Source organism: Panthera tigris, chromosome B2 (assembly GCF_018350195.1).
Source record: "Panthera tigris isolate Pti1 chromosome B2, P.tigris_Pti1_mat1.1, whole genome shotgun sequence".
NCBI classification, from domain to species: domain Eukaryota; kingdom Metazoa; phylum Chordata; class Mammalia; order Carnivora; family Felidae; genus Panthera; species Panthera tigris.
In genome coordinates, this window is record NC_056664.1 from 141742576 (window position 1) to 141756690 (window position 14115).

Below are 14115 nucleotides of genomic sequence, written 5' to 3' on the forward strand. Positions count from 1 at the left end.
CTGTGCAGGAAGTGGCTTGCTCCAGTGGCTGGCTGGTCCCCTTCTGGAAGCAGAGCTCTGAAGGTAGAGGCAGGCCTTGTGATGAGCCAGGGCCCTGGGGGTGCTGCACACAGAAGTGGGGGGAGCATCAGTGGGGGGGGAGGGATGCTGTCCTACCTCCTTTGTCTCCTAGGGAATGAGGGAAGCAAACCGAACTTGGAAAAAATACCATAACCTGGGGACAGCTGTGCTCTTTCAATTCTTTTGAATACACCCACATGGCTCGGAAAGTGCCCTTTGGGTGCAGTTATTCGTAGGGCAGTGCTCTTAACAAATCGTGTTGATTTCCAATCCCCAAGCCCCATGAGGACTTGAAGAAGGGTTATGTTTCTATGTGAGGACTATTACCAGTTTCCTCAGTTTACCTGTCCAGCATTTCTAACATGCAACCCCATGGGCTCGGTGAAGAGAGCCCTCAATTTTGATTCAAGCCAACAAAGATAACTTAAAAGTTAGTTCGGAAAGGGGAAGCCCATGGACAGCTCAGTGGTGAATGATTGAGAAGCTCCAGACCTGGCATTCTTCTTATGGCGGTTCTCCTCAGCTGCTTGCAGGGCAAAAATGCAAAATCAAACACCGTCCCTTCAGGTTGCAATAGTAATGATGACTTTGCTGAGTTCTCACTGTCGAGTGCAATGTCAGGGACACTTCCAGGCATTAACTGTCACTTTATAGAGATATGGTACAATAGCATTTAAGACTATTGATTGCAAGTATTAATTTCAGCCCAAAAGAAGGAATTTATTACAAAGACACAGAGATAATTTACAGAATCAAAGGGCAAAAATGCGGCTGGACCCCAGGAAGGAGGTGGAAGCGATTCTGCATTGATTTCATGGGTTTGTCATTCTGATCTCTTACCAGTGCCTCAAACCACTACTTACCAAATTTACTGCCCAGTGGGAGCCTTTAGAAAGCCTTAATAATGACGATGCCTAAGCTCTACTTCAGATTCTGATTGGATTGGTTTGGGGTTCAGCCTGGGTATTGGGCCTTTTTAAAGCTCTCGAGTGATTTTGACTTCAATACATTTTGAGTCCCATTGTTCTAAACTAATTTGTTCCTCTGCCCTTTTGTCCTGCCTGCCTGGGAGCTCCCAGTCTTTGACCAATACCCATACTCTCTTCTCTGTGCTTAAGCTGCTCTTTTGCAGGAAGAAATCACCACCAGGCAGGCATTAGTAGGAGTCACATTTTTTTAGAAGTCGTCATTAATATGAGATCAAAGACGTCAGCTGGGGCCTCCAGGAAGCCCCAGAATCCTGTTAGATTTCCCCAGGACGCTCATTTGCCCAGTCTTTGCAACAATGACTTCAAACCTTCTCCACCTCTTTGTGCTGAATCAAGTGGACAAGTCCCCAGAGTCCCCTGGGCCCTGCCCCCAACCTCCCATCCCTCCCCACCATGGCCATGCTTGCTTCTGCACCTGAGTTGTCCTGATAAAGGTCCACATAGTTCCTGGCCTCTGCCACCTCTGCCCCACTGAGGGGAGGCTCGTTCACCCCTCATCGGCTGGACTGGTGCCCATAGGCCCTGACTCCCCAGTGCCTGCTTGCAGGGGCCCGGGATACAACCTAGATGTGTTGGTCAGACTCCGGACCGCGGAAGCCAGATGGCAAGACAGAACCAACAGACTGTTTCCAGACATGGTAGTTTCTGGCAATCTTTCTGCAAGATCAAGCAACCAGAGATGTTGGTAGTGAAGCCCGGGACAGCTTGCACTCCCTTGAATTTACTCTCCTGAGCCCCTGCCTCCATTCTCTCTCCATGCTTCCCTGGGGTAGCACCTGCTTCCCGTAAAGTTAATATGGAAATTTTTGCCTCAGATTCTGTTTTTGAGGGAAGCAAGCCGAGATCTTGTTAAACGTGAAGGCAGTTTTGCCCAGTGACCCATAGAAGAGATACAGGCCGGGAGGAGTGTGGCCAGCTGTCCTGGTTTGCCTGGGGCTGCAGGACCCCGGGAATCAGGCTTTCAGTACTAAAACTAGGAAAGTCTCAGGAAAACCGGGACCAGCAAGGTGTCCTCACAGACGGGGGAGCACACTCAGCTTCCCACCTCTGAATGACACGCTTGCTGCTCCCACAGCCCCCGCCCTTTCCTTCCGTGGGAAAGTGCCCTCCGCCCCATCCTCGAAACCGTGAGAAGACACGCCAGTATATTGCCAGTCATCTGGCAAATCCAGCTGTCCTTCGTTCAGTACGCATGCTGGGTGTCTTTCCATACCGGGCTTTGTGCCAGGCCCTGGAGAAATGAGAAGTCAAGGGCGGCACAGGGAAGTCGCAGGTGATGGTAGTGGAATGGTACTTGTTTGGTGAAAGTGAAGTGTATGCAAAACAACCTCCAAAGGCTGAAGGAAAAGGCCGACAAGTCCCCCTTGAGGAGAAGTGGTTTATTAAGGGGTCTTATGGACAGAAGCATATCTTGGGCATCATAAGACAGGAGATCTCTGCAGCCCCACCTCCTGAAGACCTGCTTCTGTAACCCCAGAGGCTGACAGTACATGTGGGGGACCAGCCAGGAGGACAAAGCTTGAGAGCAGGTGTGTGTCATGGCCACAGGCCAGATTGAGGACGTTACCGCATGGGGTGTAGTTAAGGGTGTGGTTAAGCAAAAGGAAAGAGATGGAGGGGGTGCTGTGCTCAATGTTTCAGGTCACAGACCAGTCATCATGGCGGATTCGTTCAAGATGGCGTTAGTGTGGTTCATGCAGTGTCTCCCAAGTGCAAAGAACAAAATAAAAGCTACGTTTCAGTCAAATAAATTGAGAGTGATACTTAAAAAATCCTAAATTACCACAGGCAGAGAAGGTGAAGGTATCAGTATGCTGGACACTAATTCCTGGTGAGTCGAAGCAGTGGGGCCCGTGAGCAAGGGCTGTGCCCCATGAGAGTGTGTGAGAGCCAGGGTTGGGCCCTGCTTCTACTCACTACGCTTCATTATTGCAAGTACAAGAAACCAATGGGTACCGAGGAAAAAAGAGGGCATTTGTTTCAAAGTGCTAAGAGGACAGAATGAGATCATTTGTGTAAACTCCTTAGCATAGTAGTCAACTTTATAGTGATTCTGGGAGTTCCGTGCAGTTATCTTACCTTTGGAGATGAGAACAGAGGAAGCAAACATTATGTAGCAAGACTATGGAAACCAGTCTCCAAAGATGGTACCCGAGAGAACCACTCCTCCCAGGGTTCACGCTCTTCTGTTGTCTCTTCCCCGTGGATCTGGGCTGGCTCCGACTGGCTTTTTACCCACAGAATATGGTGGTAGTGATGCTGAACGATGTCTGAGGCCAGGTCGTAGGAAGCCCTGCAGCTTCTTCTTCGGTGTCTTGGAGCCACCATTCGAGGGGAAACCAGCCACAAGTTTGAAGTCCAACTTCCTGGGCAAAACTGTCTTCACGTTTAACAAGATCTCGGCTTGCTTCCCTCAAAAACAGAATCTAAGGCAAAAGTTTCCATGTGGAAACCAGCCACAAGTTTGAAGTCAAACTTCCTGGAGATCTATGAGGAAGCCCAAGCGAGCCGTGTGGAAGAAGCCACATGGGAAAGACTGCCTGGCTGGCCCCTGCTTTCCAGCCATCCAAGCTCAGGTACCAGACATGTGAGAGGATGCATTTTGGATGTCCAACACAGTCAAGCCTTCAGATGACTGTGGCCCCGATGTCATCAGACTGTATTCACAAGGGAGACCCCCAGCAAAAACCACTCAGCTGAGCTTGTCAACACACAAGACCACGAGAGATAGTAAACTATTGTTTTAAATCACCGTAGTAGATGCCATCTAAAATGGTTTCCAGTGACCCCCCACCTCAAGATAGTCACACCCTTTCATGTGTGATCCCCACCTCTTGAGAGTTGGATGGACTTGTAATTTGCTTCTAAAGAATAGAGTAAAAACATTGGGATGTCAACGGTGAGGTTAGGTGACTTGTGTCTTACCCTCACTATCTAGTTCTTCTCACTGACTCCCTCAGATGAAGCAAAGCTGCCTTGTCAGAAGCTTCCCTGTAGAAAGTATCAAGGGGTAAGGAACTGAGCATGGCCCCCAACCAACAGCCCATGAGGCACTAGATCCTGCCAACAACCACAAGCATGAGCTTTGAGGTGGACCCTTCCCCAGTCTAGGCTTGAGGATAACTTCAGTTCCAGATGCCACAGTGCCTACAGCCTGAACCAGAGCCTGAGCAAAGGGACCCAGTTAATTGAGCCCACATTCCTGACCCACAGAAACCACAAGATAATACATGTTGTTTTAGGGCCCAAAGTTCTGAGGTAATTTGTTCTGTAGCAACAGATAAGTAATATCGCTACTATATGTTGGGGTAGTTTGTCATGCAGCGATAAATAATGTGAACGAGTACAATGATAAGAAAGCAAAAACAAGTCTTATATTGTCAATAACCCCAAGCTGAATGTCTGTGCTCTGGAATTACTAAACCTGATAAAAAGATAAGGTTTAGAACCAGTAAGAGGTTAGACCTTGCTTCTCCTGATCAGTTCTCAGGAGTCAAGAAGACCATGAAAAGTAAGCTCCCATGTCTGGTGCAACAAGTAGGCCAGAAGGCCTAAGCCCTCCTGCAGATGACTGGAGGAGGTTGTGGGGAAGGCAGCATGGCGAGAGAACTGAGCCCTGGTGGAAATACCTTAGTTCTGCTCTGCTTACTGCAGAGGGGATGAGTCAGCTGGTGATGGGCATCCGGGAGTTGTTGAAACCCAGGCCAAAGAGGTCGCTAATGTCAGCTGGCATCAACTATAACCAGGCTCAGGGGAGAGTCAAGACTGCGAGATTTTCCTGCCTTGGAACAAAAAATAGGCAATTAGAGTCATTGGTACTGAATTCATCTATATTCTCTGCCTTGAACATGTAGGTCAGTTTCTCTTTTTAGGAAGTCTTCCATTTAGGGGTGTTAGGGACCGAATGCATGTGTGTCACCCTCTGCCTGCCCCCAGCCAGCTCCTGTTCATATGTTGAAGACCTAACCCCCCACTATAGCTGAACTTGGAGTAAGGAAGTAATTAGGTTTAAAGAGGTCATAAGGGAGGGGCCCTGATCTGACAGGATTGGCATCCTTATCAGAAGAGCTACCAGACAGCGCCTGCTGTCTCTCTATCCTCTCACACACGCTTTAAGGAAAGGCCATGTGGTGGTGTCTCCAAGCCAGGAAGAGAGTCCTCACCAGAAACTCAATCAATCAGAGCCTTGATCTTGGACTTGTAGCCTCTAGAACTGTGAGGAAAAACTTAACTGTGTAAGCCACTCAGTATCTGTGTGAGCCATTCGTATTTTGTTACAGTGGCCCAAGCAACTAACACAATGGGTTGGAGAGAATTGGAATCAGCCATTTCTGTTTCCTTCCTATTTAACTCAGGGCCCCACTAGAGCATGAGCACTTGATGTTAGCCATTACTGATGATGATGATGATGATGATGATGATGATGACGATGATGATGATGATGACGATTTTGAGAGAGAGGAGGTGGGGGAAGCATTCGAGGGGAAGGGGCAGAGGGAGAGGGACAGAGAATCCCAACATGGAGCCCTACGAGGGGCTTCATCTCATGATGGTGAGATCATGACCTGACCCGAAATCAGGAGTTGGGAGGCTTAACTGATGAGCCACCCAGGTGCCCCGTTATTGATTATTATTAATAAGATAGCTAAGGAGATCACTGCAGTGTATCTACAAAATGTTAGACAAGTGTTGTTAAATTAGGAAGTAAATTTGACAGTAGACCATGAATTTCCTAGGGTATCAAGAGTATTTGCAGATGAGCCCCTTGAGTTGTTGCCATTAGCCTTGAAAAATAGCAGTGAGTGGGAGTCAGCAAACTACAGACTGGTGGACTCGACTTTGGCCCAATTCTAGAGGAAATGACTTTAAAGGATGGCTTTTTGGACCTTAGAAAATGAATATGGACATTAGGTATGAGTAAGGGTTTTTCTAAGAATACGTGGTATCAGACAAATCTAATTTCTGACATTTTGATCCTTTTTGTTCTTGTTTTTTTTTTTTTCCAGTTTCCAAAGGCTTAATTGGTAAATATGTTTTAGAAGAGAAAGATTGATTCTATTACTTCCAAGTCAGTGGAATGAAGAGTTGTGTCCAGGGCCACATCACATGGTGCCAAAGGGGACTGATGCTTTGTCCACCTTTTTTATTCACAGATCTAGTCAAAAGCCTAAGACTTGTAGTCAACCAATTCTTTAGGCTTAAACCATAGGCTGATTTCTTTCTCCTCACTTAAAAAAAAATATTTATTTTGGGAGAGAGCGCACGTGCACAAGCAGCGGAGGGGCAGAGAGAGAGGGATATTTTGGGAGAGAGCGCATGTGCACAAGCAGGCTCCGGCTGTCAGTGCAGAGCCAGAAGCAGGGCTCCACCCCACAAACCAACTGAGCCACCCAGGCACCCCTCTCTGCACTTTTTACTGAATCACCGCCATGAATGGCATTCCTGCCAACTTGAAGGCAGAAGTCCCCACGGATGGTGTGTGGCTTAGAATCTGCTTGGTTGGCCTCCCCAAGCATCGAATTCTGGCCCTCCCAGACCATGGCCCCAGTCGGCCTGACTTCATGTACTTCACCTTCCCGGAAGGAACAGGAGGCCCTGCAGGTCAATGTAGTGCTGCTTCAGGAGTCCTCAGACACCTGTAGGAGCTTCATGGCCACGAGGCGGAACCCCTTCGGCCTTAAGCGCTTGATGATCTCACCCACTGGGCCACGCTGCACACCTTCGGGCTTGATGGCAATGAACTTGAGCTCCTGCTCAGCCTTGGCTGGGAAGCTGGCTGGATGGTGGGTGAAAGGCAGACTTACAGCAGGGGGGCCAGGAGCCACTCAGGAGGAGGCCCCGTGATGGCCACACCCTGGAAGCTCCGCCCTATTTTGACTCTTTTTGAAACAAAGCTGGGATGCACTCACTTACCTACGGGTCCGATCCCCCAATTAAATGGGACTACTGTGGAGTGCTGTGACACGTCATGTATATGGACTTTAGAAGGCTTTTTAAAATAAGAACAATGTTGATAAATGTGGGCTGAGTGCCTCTGAGGTTAGAGAGATGATACATACTAATAGGCTGTTTGCTTCAGGTCTGTGCTAGTCACTCTGACCCTCTCACATTCTTCAATGCTTGGGACACCAACACTGGAAGAGCATGGGCTTGGGTCAGGTGGTCCTAGGTTCTGATCAATAGTCCCTGAGAAAGTCAATCTCTTTAAGGCCTCAGTTTCCTATCTGTGAAATGAGGATAGTGACCGTGAATAACTCATCAAGTTGTTAAGAGAATTCTTTGGTTCAGGCCCTAGGCTTTGCAGGGGATCAGTAATTACTGGTTCTTCTCACAGGATAGCATGACCCTGAACGGAGAGCCCAGGAGGCGTTACAAGAACTCAGTAATGAGATGAATGGGCTAATGCTGCCAGAATAGCAACTCATTACCAGGGTGACACAGACCTCATCTGAATTGTGTTCCATTCTGAGCTTAGAGAGGAAACTTGCTGAATAGAAACACGCTCAGAGAAGGGACCTGGAGGTGAACTGGAGGTGAACACAGAGTCACCTGTGAGCAATGCTTGATGGCTTAGATAAGCTTTCTTGGAGCCCAGGAGATGATGGGTACCTTTCCCCTCATCATATACACTATCATGCACCCTTCTATTTCCTTTTCCATCACAGTTGTCATTATGTCATTATTCGGTTATTGTTTCCTGGCTGCGTCCTTCACCAGAAGATAAGTCCCAGGAGGACAGGGATTGTCCATGTATTCGAGTGGTGTTTCCAGGGCTGAGGGAAGTGTGTAGCACTTGGTTACACTGAGCACTTGGTTAATGCTGGAACACATACGTGAGAAAAAGAGGGAATCTAGGTGATGTTGGACAGCAGACCAAGGGAGGAGAAGTTGGAGAAGTTACCAGGAGCGAGTTTCAGTGTCAAAGATGTCAACTCTTTTTTTTTTTTTTTTTAATGTTTATTTATTCTTGAGAGAGAGAGCTTGTGAGTGAGCAGGAGAGGGGCAGGGGAGGGGCAGGGAGAGGGAGACAGAGGATCCCAAGCAGGCTCTGTGCTGACAGCAGAGAGCCCGATGCGGGGCTCGAATTCACAAAGCGGGAGATCATGACCTGAGCCAAAGTCAGACACTTAACTGACTGAGACATCCAGGCGTCCGGATGTCAACTCTTTTTAAAACCTGGGACCGTATGATAACAGCAAGGGGTCCGTGACGGTGTCTCAGGAGAGGCCAGGCAGCTAGCACAGTCTCTGGAGCAGGCATTTCTGTACCAGACAAGCCTGCCTCAGATTAGAGGGGAAAACTGGCTGTCCCTGAGCAAAGCAGCCAGGAAATGTTTTGTTTAGTCCTCTTGAAGTTCAAAGTATTTTTTTAGTGTCCAATACCTTAGAAATGGAAGGTGTCACATGAAAAGTCGTATTTGAAGTTAGAATCTCTCATTTATTTTTTAATTTTTTAAGAGAGAGAGAGACAGAGAGAGAGAGACAATGAGGGGCAGAGGGAGAGGGAGGGAGAGAATCTTAAGCAGGCTCCACCCCCAGCACGGAGCCCGATGTAGGTCTTGGTTGACGACCCCTGGGATCACCATCTGAGCCAAAATCAAGAGTCAGATGCTCAACCAACTGAGCCACCCAGGCGCCCCGAAGTTAGAGTGTCTTAAGGGCTGAGTGCGGCCCCTTTAGACAATGCATGCTCAGGTGCACAGCACCCACCTGGCCCGTGCCTGTTACCTGCCTGTCCCGCAGGTACTGGTGTTTATATTCCCTGGTCTTGTCATCAAGACCCCTTTTCCTCCAAGTGTCTGTGGAAAGAATTCGAGGGGTAATCTTTTGTTATCATTCTTTAAAAGTTGTGGTTTAGGATTCAGAGTGGTAATGGCATTTATCATTATTAGTCGGTGTTCAGTCTGTTTCTTTGCCTGGTGCCCTCTCTTCCCTCCAACTTCTTAAGCCCCTCCCATCTTGAGATCAGCCCAAACATGGAGCACTCGCTTTCCTATCCGGGTCAACCCCGCCTCAGGTGAGTTCGGTGCCCTTCCTCAGGGCCACTGTAGCAATCTGTGCTCCTCACACTTCGTTTTGGTAACTTACTTTGCCTGTAAGTTTGCTGAGGGCAGGAACGGAATCCTATCCGTGTTGGTCTCTTCCTGCCAACACCACACTTGTTGGCGGGAAGAAAGCTCGAGTCTTTTCTTTTCCTCATTCAGATCGACTTGAAGCCCATAGCAATAAGGGGACATTCTGACAAATGTTCCAAAGAGAATCTTGGAAATATCCAAAACTGTGGCTCTTTTAAGTTTATTTATTTTGAGAGAGAGAGAAAGAGAAGCAGGGAGGGGCAGAGAGCGAGAGAGCGAGAAAGAGACACCCGAGCAGGCTCATGCTCAGCACCTAGCCCAATGTAGGGCTCTATCTTCCCACTGTGAGGTCAAGACCTGAGCTGACACCTAGAGTTGGAGCTTAACCGACTGGGCCACCCAGGCGCCCCTCCTCTGTTCTTGATTACAGAAATTTGGGAGGTGGGCGCGCCGCGGGACCCCCTCCCATGGGGCCAGTGACGGGGGGAGGGGGGGTCTGGGCGGGGTCCTGCGCCCCCTCTCCCGCCCCTGCTCGGCTCCGGGCTGCACCCCACCTTCACCCGGGCCCCGCCCCCACTGTCACCCCCGCCCCCGCCCCCCCTCACCTTCGCCCCTACCCCCACCTTCGCCCCGGCCGCGCCGCCCCCCCGCCCCTCCCGCCGCCGCGCGGCCGCTTCCGCGCACGTGACCCCGCGGCGCGTCGCGCTCTGACGAGTTCCACGGAGCCGGCTGCTCTGCTCCCGGGCCGCTGTCCCTCCGGCTGCGGCTGTGGCTGTGGCTGCCGCGGCTACCGTGCGGCGCCGGGCGGGCTCGGGGCGCGGGCCGGGGCCGACGGCCGGGGCGCCGAGATGGAACCGTGAGTGCCGGTCGGCAGGGCGGGCGACGAGGGCCGGGGTCTCCCCTCCCTGGGCGCCCGGGCCCCGCGTCCGGGTCCCGCGAGCCCTGACGCCGGGCCCTCCGCCCACGTGGAGCCCGGGCCCCGGGGGGAGGGCGCGACGCCGGGGGCTTCGCGGGGGCGGCTCGGCGCAGTAACCCCCCCACCCCCCCGGCGGCCTGCAGACGGTGGGGATGGGGGCGGCGTTCCGGGACGGGTCTCGGCCAGAGGCGCCCCGGGAGGACCCTCGGAGGCCAGCTCTGGCCCTGCTGTCTCCGGAGACCCGTGCTCCCCAGGTTTGGATGGCTAAGGAGCGGCCCTCCCGGGAGTCCCTCACCGCCTTCCCTGGGGCAGCCCGGGGCCCAGCCTCCCCGCTGGAAGGGCGGTGGCCCCCTGCCCCGACAGTGGCCCTATCTGTCACGTCTCTGTTAAAAGCGCCCAGAGCACCCCACTCAGCTCTTTGTGACCTAGCCCAGCTGAGACTAAAGAGAGGTGCTTTCCAGTGGCTTTTTGATGATGGTGGCACGTTGGGAGCCTGCCACAGCCCTTTTAGATCTCCGGGACACCGAGTTTTATGAGTTTTAATCTGCTGACTTTGGGCCTTATTACCTCTGTGAAGTTCAGGGATTTTAAGGAGGAAAAACCTGTCCAGGGCCCCACAGACGCCAGCCCTAAAGCTTGCCTTTGACGCAGCAGAGTCACCTGGGTACCTCCCAGGGGACATCTGGGAAGAGGAGAGAAAACTAACAAGTTTTGTGCTTGAGTTGCAAAAAGTCAGAAGTCCCAGAGAAGGAGTGCCCAGAGTCTGTCTGCTGTGTGGAGCGGTGTCTGTGGCAGGAGGTCGGGAGGGCCCCTTGGGCAGTTGAAGGCAACCTTCAGACAGGACTGTGTGAGTTTCTCTGTGTGTTTGGGGTCGTCGGGGCCGGGAGGGTTTGCATTGGACCGCTGCCGAGTCCTTGACTGTGGACATAGAGAAGATCGGAGGGTGTTGCCAGAATGCAGACCTATGTGATGGAGGGAAAGGTTTTCCTCCACCTCCTCCGAAGTTTCTGACTGCGGTTAATTACTTTAGCGCAGCATAGGAAACCGGGCCAGCCTAAAATGGTAGCCCTACATGGATGTTTGAAAGGTCTTTCTTTTAACTAAACCCCGGGCAGAGGTGGGTTACCGGTGGTGCCTTCGCACAACTCCAGGGACACGGTTCGTTTGTGACCTGTGTGAATAGTGTACTTGGGATGCCGCGCGAAGATGCCTTCTGGGGTCGTGCAAAGCTGTGACCCTGCGGCAGAGTGACAACTCCCAGAAGGTTTGGGAGCTTCTCCTCCGTAGCGGACGTCCTTGGGTCCACGCAGCACAGCAGCCCTGGGTGGTGTGTGGGGTGTCCTCCCGTTTACTTGGGCCAGAGGAGCAGAGAGCTTGAAGCGGTGTGGGCGTTGGCCAGGACTGCAGTCTGGGTCTCCTGGGGAAGTCGGGGGCTGTCTGTCACGTGATAGGGAACTAGACCAAGTGGGGGCTGTTAACTAAAGCGAGACTCGCAAACCACAGTGTGAGCGAAGGATTTCAGCGGAGTATGTCTCCTGCCATGGAGCGGTCGGCAGCCCGACGCTCTCCTAGAAGCCATGCCGGGCTCTGTGGAGCAAGGGGCTGGGGTTGGGGGATGTTGGAGGTATCTGGAGGTCAGCCAGCCACCATCGTCTCATTCAAGAGGACACGAAAGCAGTGGGAGTCAGAAAAAGTCTTTGGTGCGCATCAGAATCTTACGAGGAAACAAGCCCGAAGCGTGTCCTGCTTCAGGCCCCGGGAAGGTCAAAGTGCTCTTGTTGCCAGATGTGACAGAGCCCCGTGGTGAGAAGTGACAGGAGCAGGAAGAGGAGCCGGAGAAAGAGTGCCGGGGCGGGGGGACTGGGGGGGGGGGGACGGAAGAGAAAAGAGCAGCGTGGTGGAGGAGCTCAGCTTGGGGGCCCGGGGCTGATGCAGGGTCTGCAGGACTGTGAGCTCCCTGCTCACATGCAGCCCTGCCTACTCTTAAAAGGGCAGGAGGGATTGCTGTCAAAACCAGTCAGGATAAATAGTTTCCCCGTCTTAAAGCTTTAAGCTTAAAATTCCTGCAAACTCCTTCCTTTTCTGAAAATGCCCGGGAAGTGACAGGTGCCGGGGGTTCAGGAGGCAAGGACCGTGGGCGTCTCAAACAGTTGTTGCCCTGACTTCCTGTTTGAGCATAGCCGTCACAGCTCTACACATAGTTGAGGTGTCTCAGGTTCGTGTGTTGCTTTGCTCTCGCAGTAGCATTTCCTGAAGAGGTAGATAAGGTTGTTGTTGTTGTTGTTGTTGTGTGTGTGTGTGTGTGTGTGTGGTGTTTGATACTTACAACCAGTTTTTGGAGAGTATGTTTCACATGTCTGTTTCATTCTGTATGCATTTCAGAGTGGAATTGTATTAAGTGGACTCCTCCTCTGCCAGCAGTGAAGGCGTGGCTCAGACAGATGAACACAGACCTTGTTGGGGTTTCTGTGTCCCAGGCCTTCCGAGTGTCCCAGTGCTCGAGGGGACAGCAGGCCTGTGTCAGTATCCTTGTCTTGCAACTACAGAGTTTTTTAGGATTGTGCCTCTTAGGAATCTTTTGTTTTCCCCCCTGAACCCAAATGATCTCTGGAGCTAATAAAAAATAACGCTGTTTCCTCTGTACCAGATACTGCTGTGAGCCCCTTCTGTGTGTCATTTCGTGCCATCCTCTCAGCTACTCGCCCCGTGACCATTCCCGTTGTTACAGATGGCAACACTGAGGTGCAGAGAAGTCCGGTCCGAGGTTCTCAAGGTCACAGTATGTCGCAGAGCTGAGGCTGAAGCCTGAGTGGTTGGCTCCAGAGCCCACATTAGTGACATCTCTCAGTAGCAGCTGGCGATGAACGAGTGCTCACGAGGGCTTTCGTGTAACGAATGACTCGTTTAATTACCCCGGCTCCCCTCGGCGGTGGGGCATGTCCATTTTCTGAATTTTACAGTTCGGGGACTGGAGGTGCCGAGAAGGAGAGTGGCTCGGCCCAGGTCGCCCTGCGGGTCGTGGCGGAGAGGCCTTCTAGCCCGGGCGGTCTGCCTTCAGATCCTGGGTTCTTCACCCCCGGACGCGCTGTCTGGGCCCGGGCTTGGGTGCTGCCCCCTGGCTGGCGCACTGCCTGCGCTGACCAGCGTGTGGCCTGCTTCCCTGTTGTCTTTGCCCCGGGAAGGCTATTCAGTTACCTAACACGCTCCTGGGTGTGAGTCACTGGGCTTGCAGCCTGGCGAGGATACACAAGGATTCATGGTTCCTTGAGGAGTGTCGATGAGCGTGCTGTTCATTAAAATACACTTTGAGGTTGTTGGGCCTTGAATGTTGGTATAATGGCTTTTTTGACTAGGTAGCCATAGATTATTTATAATATAGTCAAGTTTGAAATTTGAATAAATTTGGCGGTATTCAATATATGTCCCTGATAGAAATTTCGGAGTTCTTATTCTGTTCTTCCCCTTAGAGTTTGTTCTTGTCAAAACCCATTGAACGGTAGGTTTAAAAAGGGGAGATTTTGGTGAGGGGGCCAAAGAGCGAGAGTGAGGGAGCGGTGGGCCTCCTTTCTGCCGCTGACCTTGGGGGTTCAAATCCCGCCCCCCTCATGTGGACTGAGACCTCAGCAGTGTATGCCAACCCTAGCCTCTAATGTCCCGTCTGTGAAAGGGCTGATAGTACCTGCCTCACAGGGAAGCACCTAGCCTAGTACCAAATAGGTGCTTAGGGAATGACGGCCCTGCCCTTTTCTTCAGTTGGCTGGGTTCTGAGCTGGAGGAGGGGAGGTATTACAGAGTGGATCATCAGGGATAATGGTAAGATGGAAACATTTTTAGAAAAAAAATTCTTTAATGTTTATTTTTTGAGAGAGAGATAGAGAGAGAGTGAGCAGGGGAGGGGCAGAGAGAGAGAGGGAGACACAGAATCCGAAGCAGGCTCCAGGCTCCGAGCCGTCAGCACAGAGCCCGACGTGGGGCTCGAACCCACGAACCGTGAGCTCATGACCTGAGCCAAAGTCGGACGCCCAACTGACTGAGCCACCCAGGCGTCCCAAAACCAGATTTTTAAAAAAGAAAAA

General features: G+C 51.6%; 1 protein-coding gene across 2 annotated transcripts in view; it reads left to right on the forward strand.

The window, feature by feature from the left end:
• Positions 1 to 9836: 9836 nt before the first annotated feature.
• The window catches only part of TMEM181 (transmembrane protein 181), a 59033-nt gene continuing 54754 nt past the window's right edge, over positions 9837 to 14115 (forward strand). The window contains exon 1 of one of the 2 annotated variants that reach the window (XM_042987433.1): positions 9837 to 9979. In XM_042987433.1, the coding sequence (XP_042843367.1) occupies positions 9972 to 9979 (8 nt within the window). In that variant the 5' untranslated portion in view covers positions 9837 to 9971. Of the gene's footprint in view, positions 9980 to 10414; positions 10887 to 14115 lie in introns of those variants that run through there. The other variant, XM_042987434.1, reaches the window with a different exon arrangement.